This window comes from Colias philodice, chromosome 15 (assembly GCF_061535455.1).
Source record: "Colias philodice isolate Cphi_HAF_F1 chromosome 15, ilColPhil1 Martin Lab GWU primary, whole genome shotgun sequence".
NCBI lineage: Eukaryota > Metazoa > Arthropoda > Insecta > Lepidoptera > Pieridae > Colias > Colias philodice.
This window is the reverse complement of record NC_143100.1, coordinates 5441114-5453995: the sequence shown is the minus strand read 5'-3', so window position 1 is coordinate 5453995 and position 12882 is coordinate 5441114. Positions and strand designations below refer to the sequence as shown.

Genomic DNA, 12882 nt, shown 5'->3' with positions numbered 1-12882 from the left:
AGTGAAGATGGTGCTCAATCTCACCTACAGCCAAATACTTCTTGTTCAAGTCCAAATAATTTTTCATGTATGCTGCATGCGATAGAAGAAAGAGTGCACATAAAGGGGGCGCATAAAGCAAAATAACCAATCTTCTATTAGATGATACGTGTAATATGCAAGACCAAATCTAAAAAATAAAATATATATCAAACTAGATGATATGTTCAACGATTCTGTTTAATCAAAAACATAAAATATTAAAATTTACTCGATAAAAAAAAATCACCAAGTTAGCTCTAATTTTCACACTTTTACGTTTTCTACTTGACATGGTAATACTTATTATGATTTTTTTTTCATAAACAATTATATTAAAACATTTGCAAGATATTTGTCAGAGCATTTTGTGTAATTACTTTTAGTTTTGGTTTTATCTGCGATAAACCACTTTTATCGTGACAAAATCAAACGTTTATCTCGAGAAAAAAAGAGCGCCAAAAGTGGTTTATCGCAGATAAAACCAAAACTAAAAGTAATTACACAAAATGCTCTGACAAATATCTTGCAAATGTTTTAATATAATTGTTTATGAAAAAAAAATCATAATAAGTATTACCATGTCAAGTAGAAAACGTAAAAGTGTGAAAATTAGAGCTAACTTGGTGATTTTTTTTTATCGAGTAAATTTTAATATTTTATGTTTTTGATTAAACAGAATCGTTGAACATATCATCTAGTTTGATATATATTTTATTTTTTAGATTTGGTCTTGCATATTACACGTATCATCTAATAGAAGATTGGTTATTTTGCTTTATGCGCCCCCAAAAAGGTCTAGTGAAAATAATGAAAAAAATCAAATAATAATAAGATGTAAACATCGAATAAATAAATAGATTAAAAAGTAAATGGATACTTGATTACGCTTCTAAAATGAAATATGTAAGTATTGCCTAAAGGAAACCCTTAAGGAAACTGATAAAATATTTTGACACGGGTAGGTGTCACTTGTGAATTATTAAGTACAACCTCTATCACATACGAACTTTTGTACAACTAAAAGCCATCAGAGGTGAGGTGTCATAGGAGGCCTTTTGTGATTTCTGTATTAAATAACATATCATAAATGGGAATTTGATAATAACATTTCATATTTAATGAGCATAACTAAAAATAAAATGTTTTGTAGTAGATAAATCATTAAATTCATGCCGATAAATTACTCAATAATAAATGACTATCAGCAACAAAAATGTGTTAATTTTGCAGCCAAAATTTGGTAACCATGCCACAAGACGTAAAAGACTTACGTTTTGAATTTCGCAAGTGACTCTTGAGATGCTTGGCCATCTTTGGTCGTTGGACTTGTACATAATGGGGGAGAATTGGAGTCTTGTGACACTCTCGGTACTGATAGCTTGGGCGAAAGAGAAGACTTGGAAGTAGGTGTGGCAGTGGCGGCCGCAGACGGTGGTGTTTGTGGAGTTGCCACTTCTTCTGACGTCCGCGCTGGACTGCCAAAGCCGGATTCGCTGTTCATCATTTCGTTTTGAGTCATAACCTTCATAAATGCATCGGAGCATGGTTTTGATTACGAATGTATGAGAGACTAACTTTTCATAAGTATTTGGCGCATATAGAAGGATGACAATAATTATAATCTATCCAAATTCACTCGAGTGAACACTATCATCAAAGTCTAAAGGTTTATTCCCAAAGGCGCGATTGGTTTCTTCAATACTGAGGTAAATCCAACTAATCCTTCACTAATTGCTTTATTTCAAGGATTTATAAAATGAAGAGAAGATAATAAACTAGGCTTTGAGAATTTCGTACTAATGATAAGGATAAATCATTCAAACAAATATAAAATATTCTAGACCAAAGCAATATCTTAAATAAAATGTTTAATTTGTTAAACTACAGGGTGTCCCAAAAAGTAGTGATGAACGGAATCTGGGAGGTAGAGGACCTAGAGGGCTATCCGAATAACCCCCATGTATGTTATGCGATTTTTCGTATTTTCGGAGATATGACATTTTTTTCAATTTTTCATCTATCGTTGAGTACGATGAGATTTTTATTTATGGTGACGTGAATTATTGCGCTAGATGCTTGATTTTTTTTGTGTGCTAAGCTGAAAGATAGGCCAATTCAGTATGGTAACATTTACTATCGTTAGATCTTCGAATGGAATAAAAAAAAGAATTAAATGCCAAGAAAGATAAAATTACTCAGTATGTTCACAACTTCAAGGGCCCATAAAAAAATTAAATCACATAAAAAAAGTTTTCCATTTGGCTTTTAAAAACTTGCTCTATCTATCAGGTAGCTACCCTAAAAATTTCATTTTATTATTCAGAAGGCTTCAATCGAAAAATTGAAATCTAAATGTGGTAAGTGCAAAAATTTTATTAACATGATGATCATTAAGACCAAATTAAAAGCAATAAATAGGTGTTTAATTACCATAAATTTTTAAAATAACGCCGCTGTTGCTCAATGCAAGTGCGACATCACCGTAAAAAGTTGTCTTTTAAATGTCGGAATGCCCTTTTATAATTTTTAATGGTTTCTTCTGCTACTATGAATTTCCGGGTTATTTCGTCCAAATTGTGGCATTCTCTCAAGTAGCCGAGGTCTTTTTAGTATCCCCATTGAAACAAATCAATGGGGTTTAGGTCGAGGGACCGTGGAGGCCAGGCTTTAAGGCAGGCGTCACCGGCGCATGCGCAGGCTGCAACGACCAATCCATCTTTCAGGGTATCTTTGCCCTTTAGCCTGGCCTCCACGGTCCCCGGACATAAACCCTATTGATTTTTTCCGTGGGGATACTACAAAGACGAGAGACTGCCACAATTTGGAAGAAATAACCCGGAAATTCGTAGTAGCAGAAGAAAGCATTAAAAATGATAAAAGGGTATTCAGACATTTAAAAGATAACTTTTTACGGTGATGTCGCACTTGCACTGAGCAACAGCGAGGTCATTTTAAAAATTTCTGGTAATTAAACACCTTGTTATTGGTTTTAAATTGTTTTTATTAATCATCATGTTAATTCAATTTTTGCACTTACCACATTTTGATTTCAATTTTTCGATTGAAGCCTTCTGAATAATAAAATGAAATTTTCAGGGTAGCTACCTGATAGATAGAGCAAGTTTTTAAAAGCCAAATGGAAAACTTTTTTCATGTGATTTTATTTTTTTACGGACCCTTGAAGTGGTGAACATACTGGGTAATTTTATCTTTCTTGGCATTTAATTCTTTTTTTTATTCCATTCAAAGATCTAACGATAGTTAATGTTACCACACTGAATTGGCCTATCTTTCAGCTTAGCACACAAAAAAAATCAAGCATCTAGCGCAATAATTCACGTCACCATAAATAAAAATCTCATCGTACTCAACGATAGATGAAAAATTGAAAAAAATGTCATATCTCCGAAAATACGAAAAATCGCATAACATACATGGGGGTTATTCGGATAGCCCTCTAGGTCCTCTACCTCCCAGATTCCGTTCATCACTACTTTTTGGGACACCCTGTATAATTCGAATGTGGTTTGTATCAATGTTTCACTGTTATATAGGTGATCTTCTAGCATAGCTTACAAAAAATCAAATCAGGAGCAGATTATATCGCAAGAGCAATATCGACAAATAAAACTAATTACCTTGCATGTGATTCTGGTACATCCAATGAGACTCCAGCGCTCGGTGTATCACCGCTCTGTGATATATCAAGAGACACTGAGAGTCCCGTAGTGGTGTCCAGTGACACCGACGGTCCTGTGCGGTCCAACGATGCCGTAGCAGTTGTTTCAGGGTGAGCCGTCGTCTCCGTGTCCGGTGTGTGAGGCGCCGCGTCAAGAATGTAAATGTTTTCATGTCCGATGTCCATTGGATAGTGGAGATTCTCTTGAGCCTTATCAATACGGAAGAACCTTTCTGCTGTAACGGCTGCAATTTAGATATATGTATTTATTTTCACTGTACAATGTTTTAATTGTCACGGTTACTAAAATGAAGATACAGCTTCCTGGGAAATATATTTCTACATGTAATAATATATGACGTTTGTGAGTGCGATTTGTTTGATTCCACTTTGTATGAGGTTTATTTTAAAATGAAATACAATGATTAAATAATTATGCTTAATATTTCGTGACTGAATGGTGAAAACATAATTGGAGTAGGAAACTCACAATCGACGAACCACCAATCGACGATGTTCGAGTAGGCTTGAGATTCTTTGATCATATTCTGAACAAGGTTTCGCATTTGCTCTAAATCGGTTGCCGGATTTACTTCCAAGGTGCCTATCCGTTCGGCTGTAAAACATATTTTTAACAATATAAAATCCAAATAACATTAGTATTTTATTTATTTGTAGCACAACTTAACTCTTTACCTACAAGCATTAAATTGTTGATACAATTTATTTACTAATAAATGGCTTTTACTTATTCATCTAAGTACCAATAATTCGTATTATACATTTTTACGTGAAACAAAAGCATTTATCCCAACTTGGCACACATGTACTGAATAAAGAATGAACGTGAGGCTGCAGTAAATTACTTTCGCATCACACGTACTTTTCGACTAATAAATGTTCGATCTTAATTTACGGCACAATAATAAATAATGTATTAAACGCCTCGCCCGTTCTTACGGATTATTTATATTTTCATTTTACGTATTCTGATGTAAACATTATAAGACGTTTACGGCAGCGGATTTTATATGGCGATTAGGTAGAGTTCAGATTTTATTATATAAAATATTGTTTTTCAAGCCAAATAGATTTATGAAACAACAGATTTACATTTTATTATATTGTACCTATATACCATAATGTAATTAATGTGATTCGATAAATTGAATTAGGCTTCTGTTATCTAAATTTGAAATCAGTGCCAATTTAAGTCGAATGAAGCCTTAGTAAATATCGTTGTTATTTGCTTGCGTAAATATGCCTACACGTTAAATATAGCCGCAATAAAAAGGAGAATGAATGTTCACCTGCTTTAGCCAACAATTCCTTGTCGTAGTGGTGGCGCTCGTAATCAGCCATAGTTATGAGATTCACAGTAAATGTCAATTTGTCCAACGTTGCTAAGCTAAGGAAAAAGAAAACACCAGCTTGTTTAGTTTGAACGTTTTTACTAGAAATAATGCCTATATGTTCCATTGTTAGAATATTAAAATTTGTATAATTAACGAAATATTTTAGGCTATTCTAATAACATTTAGATAGAAATAAGCTCAAATCAATTTTCTTTTTGTTTGTGACAAAAGGCAAAATAACAATAGGTAAAGAATATTAACTTCTCGTATATAAAACTAATTAAAGTAAATCAATATCTCTTGAATAAACTATGATCTAGATTAAATTAGAATAATGGCTTAATCATAATAACAACATAATTAATTACTCCAAGTATAAAATTTCCCATCGTTCTTTCTTTGAAGAATTTATTGGGTGATTAAAATCCACTCTAAAGAATCTTGTGACGATGTAAATAAAAGAATAAATTTAAACTGCTACTCCAGTCCGGCTTTCCCTACTTAAACAAGAATTGGCCGGAGCGAAATAAAACCCTCTTACAGGAAATTGGCGTTTAGCAGAACATTCTTTTGTTGCAGTTCACGGTGTTGGTATTGTGTAAAATTTATTAACTAAATTGTAGGCGCAAAACCGATAAAATGTATGCTTTATCCGATTGCTTAGAAAAACCATTGGTAGACAATGGTCTTCATATTTTTTAATAGGCTTCATATTTTTTGGATTGATTTTTCTCTACTTCTCTGAATGGCAGTCCATATTTTTCACTTTTACTTTCATAAAAATTACACACTGAAGCCTTTTTTGTTCATGTAAAAATGTTTACCAATAAAATATTTGGACTATTCAAATTCACTATTTCAGGCAGGTAAAGCAAATAGTAGCTCCATTTTGCTATCAATATTCAATACATTAGCAATCACAATAAATTAAAAGCAAACGTATTCTAAATTGTAACAATTGGTTGCTATCGTAAACAATATACAAAATGTGGAAGTAAATTGAATAAAATAATTTAAACTCTTATCCATTTCCATAATAGCTGTTTCAAAGAACAATGGTTAAGAGAGGATTCAATAATTTCTAAAATAAATTAAGGATGATTTATCCAATATATCTTGCAATTAGAAGCGATTCTAAATTGAGTTCGATATATGGAAAAAAAATACTTATTGTTTTTACATTAAAATAAAAAATTAAAACACCCGCGTGGATGAACGTAATTCGTAATTAACAAGGGTAATCGAATGTACTTACGGTGCCAGCACCCTTCCTGGTTTCTTTTTGGCAAGCATTATAGCCTGATTCAGAATGGATAGTGTAATCACAGACGGTGCAAGCCTACAAGCCTCGCCATCCACTTGCATGGGTATCACTTTGGTTGTCACTATTTTCGCCGTCTTGCACTGAGTGATACACGTGCCATGACCACCCGCTTGTAATAATGGCTACAACAAACAGAGTTTATACTATTGCTATTCTGAAAGTTGTGGCCTTACCATGAATTAATACCTGTAGGTATTATGGGGCTTCTTTTTCACGTGACAGTTGCAGTGCTTTAATTAATTAGTAGTTCATTTGATGACGTAACGCCAGCTAGTGACGCTTATACAATTACATATTAAATTTATAACTTTGAAAATATACATGAAAACATAAATATTATTAGTAACACAGCCTACAATCCTTACAGGTACTCACCAGTTGGTATGTGGTTAATCCTACTACTTCGATTAATCCATCTTCGGTCGAGGGTTCAGAGGCACCCATAGATTTATTCCAGGGATGAGTTCCCCCTCCATAACTATCAAGTATAATTATGTCAATTATATACAATAATAAAAGAATAGATTTACAAGTTAAAATCACAAAAATAATCGAAACACACCTTGGAATGTTTAAAAAGACAATAGCGTGAACTTTATGTTCCCTTAAAACAGGAGTAAGGTCTTTTCCATCGCACTCTAAAGTAACAAAATCTGCTAAACCCTTCCATTTCCGTTGCATGAGATCTTTTCCGCCCGCTGTTCCGTAAAACAGCTTATTTCGTATTCGAGAGTTGAATTTTTCTGGATGCGCCTCTGGAAACAAATCGAGCAAATTAGCCTTATATCAGTATGAAGAAGCAATTTGCAAAGTTTGCGTCAACAATTCATTTTATTCAGAGCACGGTTGCGAAACGAATAACTTTATTATCTGACAACAACACTTAGAGCATGAGAATTAACAATTACATAAATTACTGAAAATAACACGATTTCTTTAGACTTAAATGTGAAGAATGTTTACTGTAATACACGCTAAAAAGAATTACACTTTTCATTATATTATTAAAATATGTATAACTTTACCACTTTTTATTTAACAATAATCGAGCTTTTTCATACCAGATTATACCAATTCCATATATTCACGTACATACATAAATATACATAAATGTTTAATTTTAATGTTATTTTACCAAGGTTAAATAAATGGGTATCTCTATAGAGCCTTTGTAATCATTGGCATACAATGCAAAAAAGGAAAACCCGTTGTCTGGCTTACATAGTTAACTACCTTCAATTGCTATCGTATTTTCCCTGCATAGTTCAAAGTGAACTGAAACACAAATTTCCTTTTGATGTTACACTCACCTCTAGCCTCGTGAAATTCAAGAGCAATGTGAGCGTCGACTCCGAATGAAAAATAGTTGTTAACGACGTTAAGAGGCAGGTCCGCTTTAGCGTTGCTGGTGTCCTCGCCCGACGCCGCCGAATTAGGCTCCACTGTCAACTGCCATCGATCCAACAGCACGGTGTCACTTTCGCCGATATGTGCCAGGATTTTCGATATTGGCTCATCTTCGTAACCCTGAAATGTATAAGTATGTAAGCATCCAAAAAGTTTACACAAAATAAACTAAGAACCATTTTCATGTTATAGTTTTCAAATAATAAATTGGTAATGTAAATGTTATATAACTTTTTATTGAGGACATTTCTTTTAATGGCATCTTTATCTTTATAGTTATAGTTTTATGAATCATAAAATATTCACATTTACACGCGTAAAGTGAGTGACTCTTTATAATAAAAATAAAGGAAATATAATCGCGCTTCAGGCACTTGTTCGCTTCAGCGGAAATAAGCAAGCAAATATACAAATGAGGTCAAGAAAGATTCTTAATTATAATAATACTAGTGGTCCGCCCCGGCTTCGCCCGTAGTATATTTCGCAATAAAAGGTAGCCTTTGTTCTTTCTCAGGGTCTAAAGATTGTCTGTGCCAAATTTCATAAAAATCGGTTGAGAGGTTTAAGCGGGAAAGCGTAACAGACAGACAGACAGAGTTACTTTCGCATTTATAATATTAACTAGCTGTGCCGCGCGGTTTCACCCGCATTGCTCCGCTCCTGTTAGTCTTTAGCGTGATGATATATAGCCTATAAGCCTTCCTCGATACATGGGCTATCTTACACCGAAATAATTTTTCAAATCGGACCAGTGAGAGGTGAGATTAGCGCGTTGAAACAAACAAACACAAATATATAAAACTCTTCAGCTTTATAATATTAGTATAGATATTAGTAGGGATGAGAAATTCCTTTTCATAATTTCTTACGTAAAAAGCAGAGGTATTTGGTAATTATTTATAATGCTTAATGAAAATTGTACAACGAACGTTAAAAAGCTTAATTTGATATAACGTTATTCCTAGAACTGTTTGTTTAGTTTAAATAGGTACCTTGTTTGAATTGTTGAGTAAATAGTTACGAAACTACAGGAATTCTGTATCCCTTCTTACAAATTGTAAGCATTTATTGTGAAACACTTGAACAAATCAGTGACATGAAATGGAAACATTTAAAGTAGGTACAATAAAACTCAAACTATTATACTTTGAAGAGGATTACAAATTTGAAATGCGGGCGACAAAGCTCTGCCTAGAACTGCGTCTCGAATTTACATATACATACAAAGCAAATTATAACAATAGGTACCTACCTTTACTCTGTACTATAATATTATTTCCCTTTTATAGAAGAAAGAACAGGCAGGTACAATAAATTTAAAATATGCATTGAGTTAAACATCGTCTAAAAAAGAGCTGTAATATTATTACAGACATTAAAACATAAACATAAAATGAAATGATATAAAAATCATATTATGTAAATTTGAACCTTGGTAATATAAATTGTAAATACCCTGAAGGCAGCTTGGCCGCTCGGTGAATAGAAAAGCCTTCAAGGAAAATTTTGAATGACAGCATTGATAAAGCAAGCATTATTATCATTATGTAGGTATTTATAGGTATGTATTTTTATAAAAATGTTATTACTAGTAGTAATTTATTACATCCAATTTTTACTAATGTATTTAAACTGTTAATCGAAACGTTTATTTTTAACTTTTTCATCACTTATTTCAAAGAGAACAGTAAATTATAATAATATATTATGTTTAATTGTGATAAAAGCGTTGTTACATTACACAGTATCGAAATAATTTTGTAATAAAGACATTATATAAACTGCAAATATTTATCTTCGCTACAATTTTATTTACACGAGTAGTTCATTCCGTCAGTATAATTAACTAACGTTCAAACAATTCTGATATTGTAGAAATTGCTAACAGATATTGTTTTCGTAAAAATTTACGCTACTGTAATTTTACGCAGCGTTTATATTAAATTGTTTTAGCTCCTAAAGCTCCGTCAAAGAGCTTTTACAAATAATTGATTTTATACGGAATTGTATTAATAACAGGCTGTTGAGATTGTGCACTCGTTTTTATATAAAATAAAATAACATTGTGAGCAGAAAAGAAAACAAAAGTTAACAAAGCTAAAAATACACACCATATTATTACTTAAAGAGAGTGCATTTTAAGAGGGTTTAAAGAATAAAATGCGAAACGAATATTGAAAAATGCCTTAGGGAGCTTTCGCGATGAAAACTTAAACCATTATATAAAATCCGTTGCTTTTAATCCCTCTATTTATCGTTTTACCTTGTCTATTTTTGAAGTCTTACATTTGTTTCAATTTTATTAAATTTCTATACTACACAGTACACATGTTATAAAATATATTATGAAATATGAATTATAATTTATATATAGGTACATTTATATATAGGTCTTAGCTATTTTTGTATTCGATGAGGTTATTTTACAAAATACATTGAATTTTCATCGTGTCTGTTGCAGGCCTCAACGTATATTGTTGTGTAATGAAACAAATACAATTTTTCATTTTAAAATTTCAACGGAACTCCCAAACTAAATATTATGACGAGAAAAATGAAATGGGAACATACGATGAAATCATATTATGTACTATTTTAATGCAGAAAATAATTTCTGAAAAAACTGAAACATTTCATATTCTTACCCATCCAGCTCTTTTTATATTGTATCGGAAGTTAAAATTGTATTGTATCGGAAGTTAAAATTCATCATATTTGAATTCAAAATTTGATTTAATTGAAATATTGAAACAATCTTGATTTTTGGGATATTTTAATTGGATTGAGGCTCTCGTGCGACGTGCAATCTGTATTATTCCGTTTCTCTCGCCGTATATTTTTACGTTATTATTATATACCTGTAGGTACAGATAATAAAGTAACAAAGTGTAAAAATTAATTATATAAAGCTTATTAAATATTGCTATTGAGAGTGTGGAGCGCAAACTCTGCTCTTCCATTTATTTATGCCTTTATTATCTAAAACTACCGGAATGGTCAATTTATAATTATTAATAAGTAAATACTAATAAGTAACAATTATTATTTTACTAGTACTTATAAGTAACATATAGTTATTTTTATGCCACGCCAACTCTGACAGAACAAAGCTTGTGATTAATCTAGGACCTTAAAGCCTAATTCTACACAGCACTTACCCCTCCCCATCCGAGAGCTCTCGCGAGGTCGTTCCCGGTACCCAGTGGTAGTACTCCCACGGCTGGTCTGGCACCGATCCTATCCAGAACGCTGAGCACCCAGCCCACAGTACCGTCTCCTCCACACGCCAGGACGCGTAGGTTAGGCACTTTACGAAACATTTCTAATCTGTGGACAGACAGGCTAATTAGCTTTTGTCTTATAAGAGGGCCATGTTATTATGTCTAATAATAGATTATAGAGCTTAATAAAGCTTTCTAAAATAATTAAAAATGGTTAAACATTCCGTATGAGTATTTAAATGTAAATTACTTAGTAAAGCAAAATAAATAATTAAGCTAAACCTATTGTAAATTGTAAATTCTTGAACTTTATTTAAATACATTTTTCATTTCGGATGCCTAACACGTAAACCTTTAACTGATGTGCTTTTGATAGCATTCGTATTTCGTTTTAAAACTTGTTTACAAAATTGTTCACTGTTGATTTTTATGCTGTTCTTTTTGTTGAGCGATTGAGTTGGTATGGGTATTATTTTTCATGAAGAAGTAGCAATATTCAAGTTGCAATGTTCAAATATAAATTACATTAAGTATTTAATAAATAATATCTATTAGTTGACAATGAAATTTCCTACACATGTAATTATAAAAATTTGATTACAATTGAAGCAATTTATTCGAGTCACAACCAGAAATATTTAATCCAATCCATTTTCCGTTACATTTTCATTTACGTAGGTCGGTAAGTCGGTAAGTATACGTACCTATTTTATCAGTGTCAAGGTTTGTTAGCTTGACACAATATTTGTGATATTAGGTGAAAGTAAACATAGAAGTTACTAAATGGTTTACATTATAATATGAACAAACGAGGGTGGGAACTGATACTAAGATATATTTAGAATGAAATATTTCAGCTTGGATTAAAATAATCGCCCTTTCAGAACTATGGAAAGCGTTTGCTACTAATTTAAAATTAAATGATTAAGTAGAATTACTTTGCTTCCAAACAATTCTAGTTAAAAATGCGCGAGGGTTTCAACACGCTATGTCATACAAAAGAAAATATTTGCGCAGCGTCTAACGACACGACACAATGAAATAAGTAGAATTCATAGCCACCCAGCGGCTTTATTTACTTATATTCTTTATCCGTGAAAAATGCGCACGCGATTTTTTTGTTTCGACGCTATTGTGAAAAGGGATCAAAGCGGGATATGGTATTACGACTGAGAGAAGCTTTGAGGACTGAAGTCTAGAGCCCGAGATGTAGGTACACAAGATAAGTGTCAGCCTGAGCTCTTCACGCGACACTTCGCCGTGTATTCACACTAACTAGGTAATAGACTTGCAGTACGAATATACGAGTAGGTATCTCTCATTTTGCTTTTATTTTCCCGTGATTTTTTTTTATTGAGAATTACACATAACACTCTGTTGTACAAACTATTAACAAATTATAATGAACCTAACTGCAAGGTTATTAAACAACACAGAGTGAGCCATATTATTTGACGATTGTTATTGAAATATATGTCATTACCATACAATGTGTAGCATTAAAATGCATAGACTTGCTATTTATAAAACTTGTAAAGAGGACTATTCGCTCTTTAATGAGGCAAAATAATATAACAATGACGTCAATTCACGCTTTAAAGCCTATAATGTATATTATTCCATTATTTCCATTGAAATTTGTCTATATTAACGCACGATTGGTTTGCATTAAATACTATGTAATGTGTGTGTGGGTAATTTATTATGATTATATTTATGTTTATATTTCAACAAAAGCTTAATCAAAAGAAAATGCTTATTGTTTTCTACTTTTTTATGTTAGATATACTATCTTGGAAATATTTAGATAAATACCTAAAATACTACAATTTAATATTACAAAAAAAAAATCGATGACTTATTCACAATAACTTA

At 32.2% G+C, this 12882-nt stretch overlaps 1 protein-coding gene across 4 annotated transcripts in view; it reads right to left on the bottom strand.

Moving 5' to 3' along the window:
* rdgA (retinal degeneration A) overlaps window positions 1-12882 on the bottom strand; it is an 86360-nt gene that overhangs the window by 4194 nt on the left and 69284 nt on the right. For all 4 annotated transcript variants that reach the window (XR_016316760.1, XR_016316759.1, XM_089704510.1 and 1 more), the window contains 9 exons: window positions 10945-11113; window positions 7690-7906; window positions 6942-7134; window positions 6755-6857; window positions 6311-6501; window positions 5011-5108; window positions 4191-4316; window positions 3660-3945; window positions 1293-1514 (listed from right to left, as the gene is read on the bottom strand). Coding sequence is in view for 2 of the 4 variants with exons in the window: in XM_089704510.1 (XP_089560636.1) it covers window positions 1293-1514; window positions 3660-3945; window positions 4191-4316; window positions 5011-5108; window positions 6311-6501; window positions 6755-6857; window positions 6942-7134; window positions 7690-7906; window positions 10945-11113 (1605 nt within the window). In the remaining 2 variants the exon portion in view is untranslated. The remainder of the gene's footprint in view (window positions 1-1292; window positions 1515-3659; window positions 3946-4190; window positions 4317-5010; window positions 5109-6310; window positions 6502-6754; window positions 6858-6941; window positions 7135-7689; window positions 7907-10944; window positions 11114-12882) is intronic.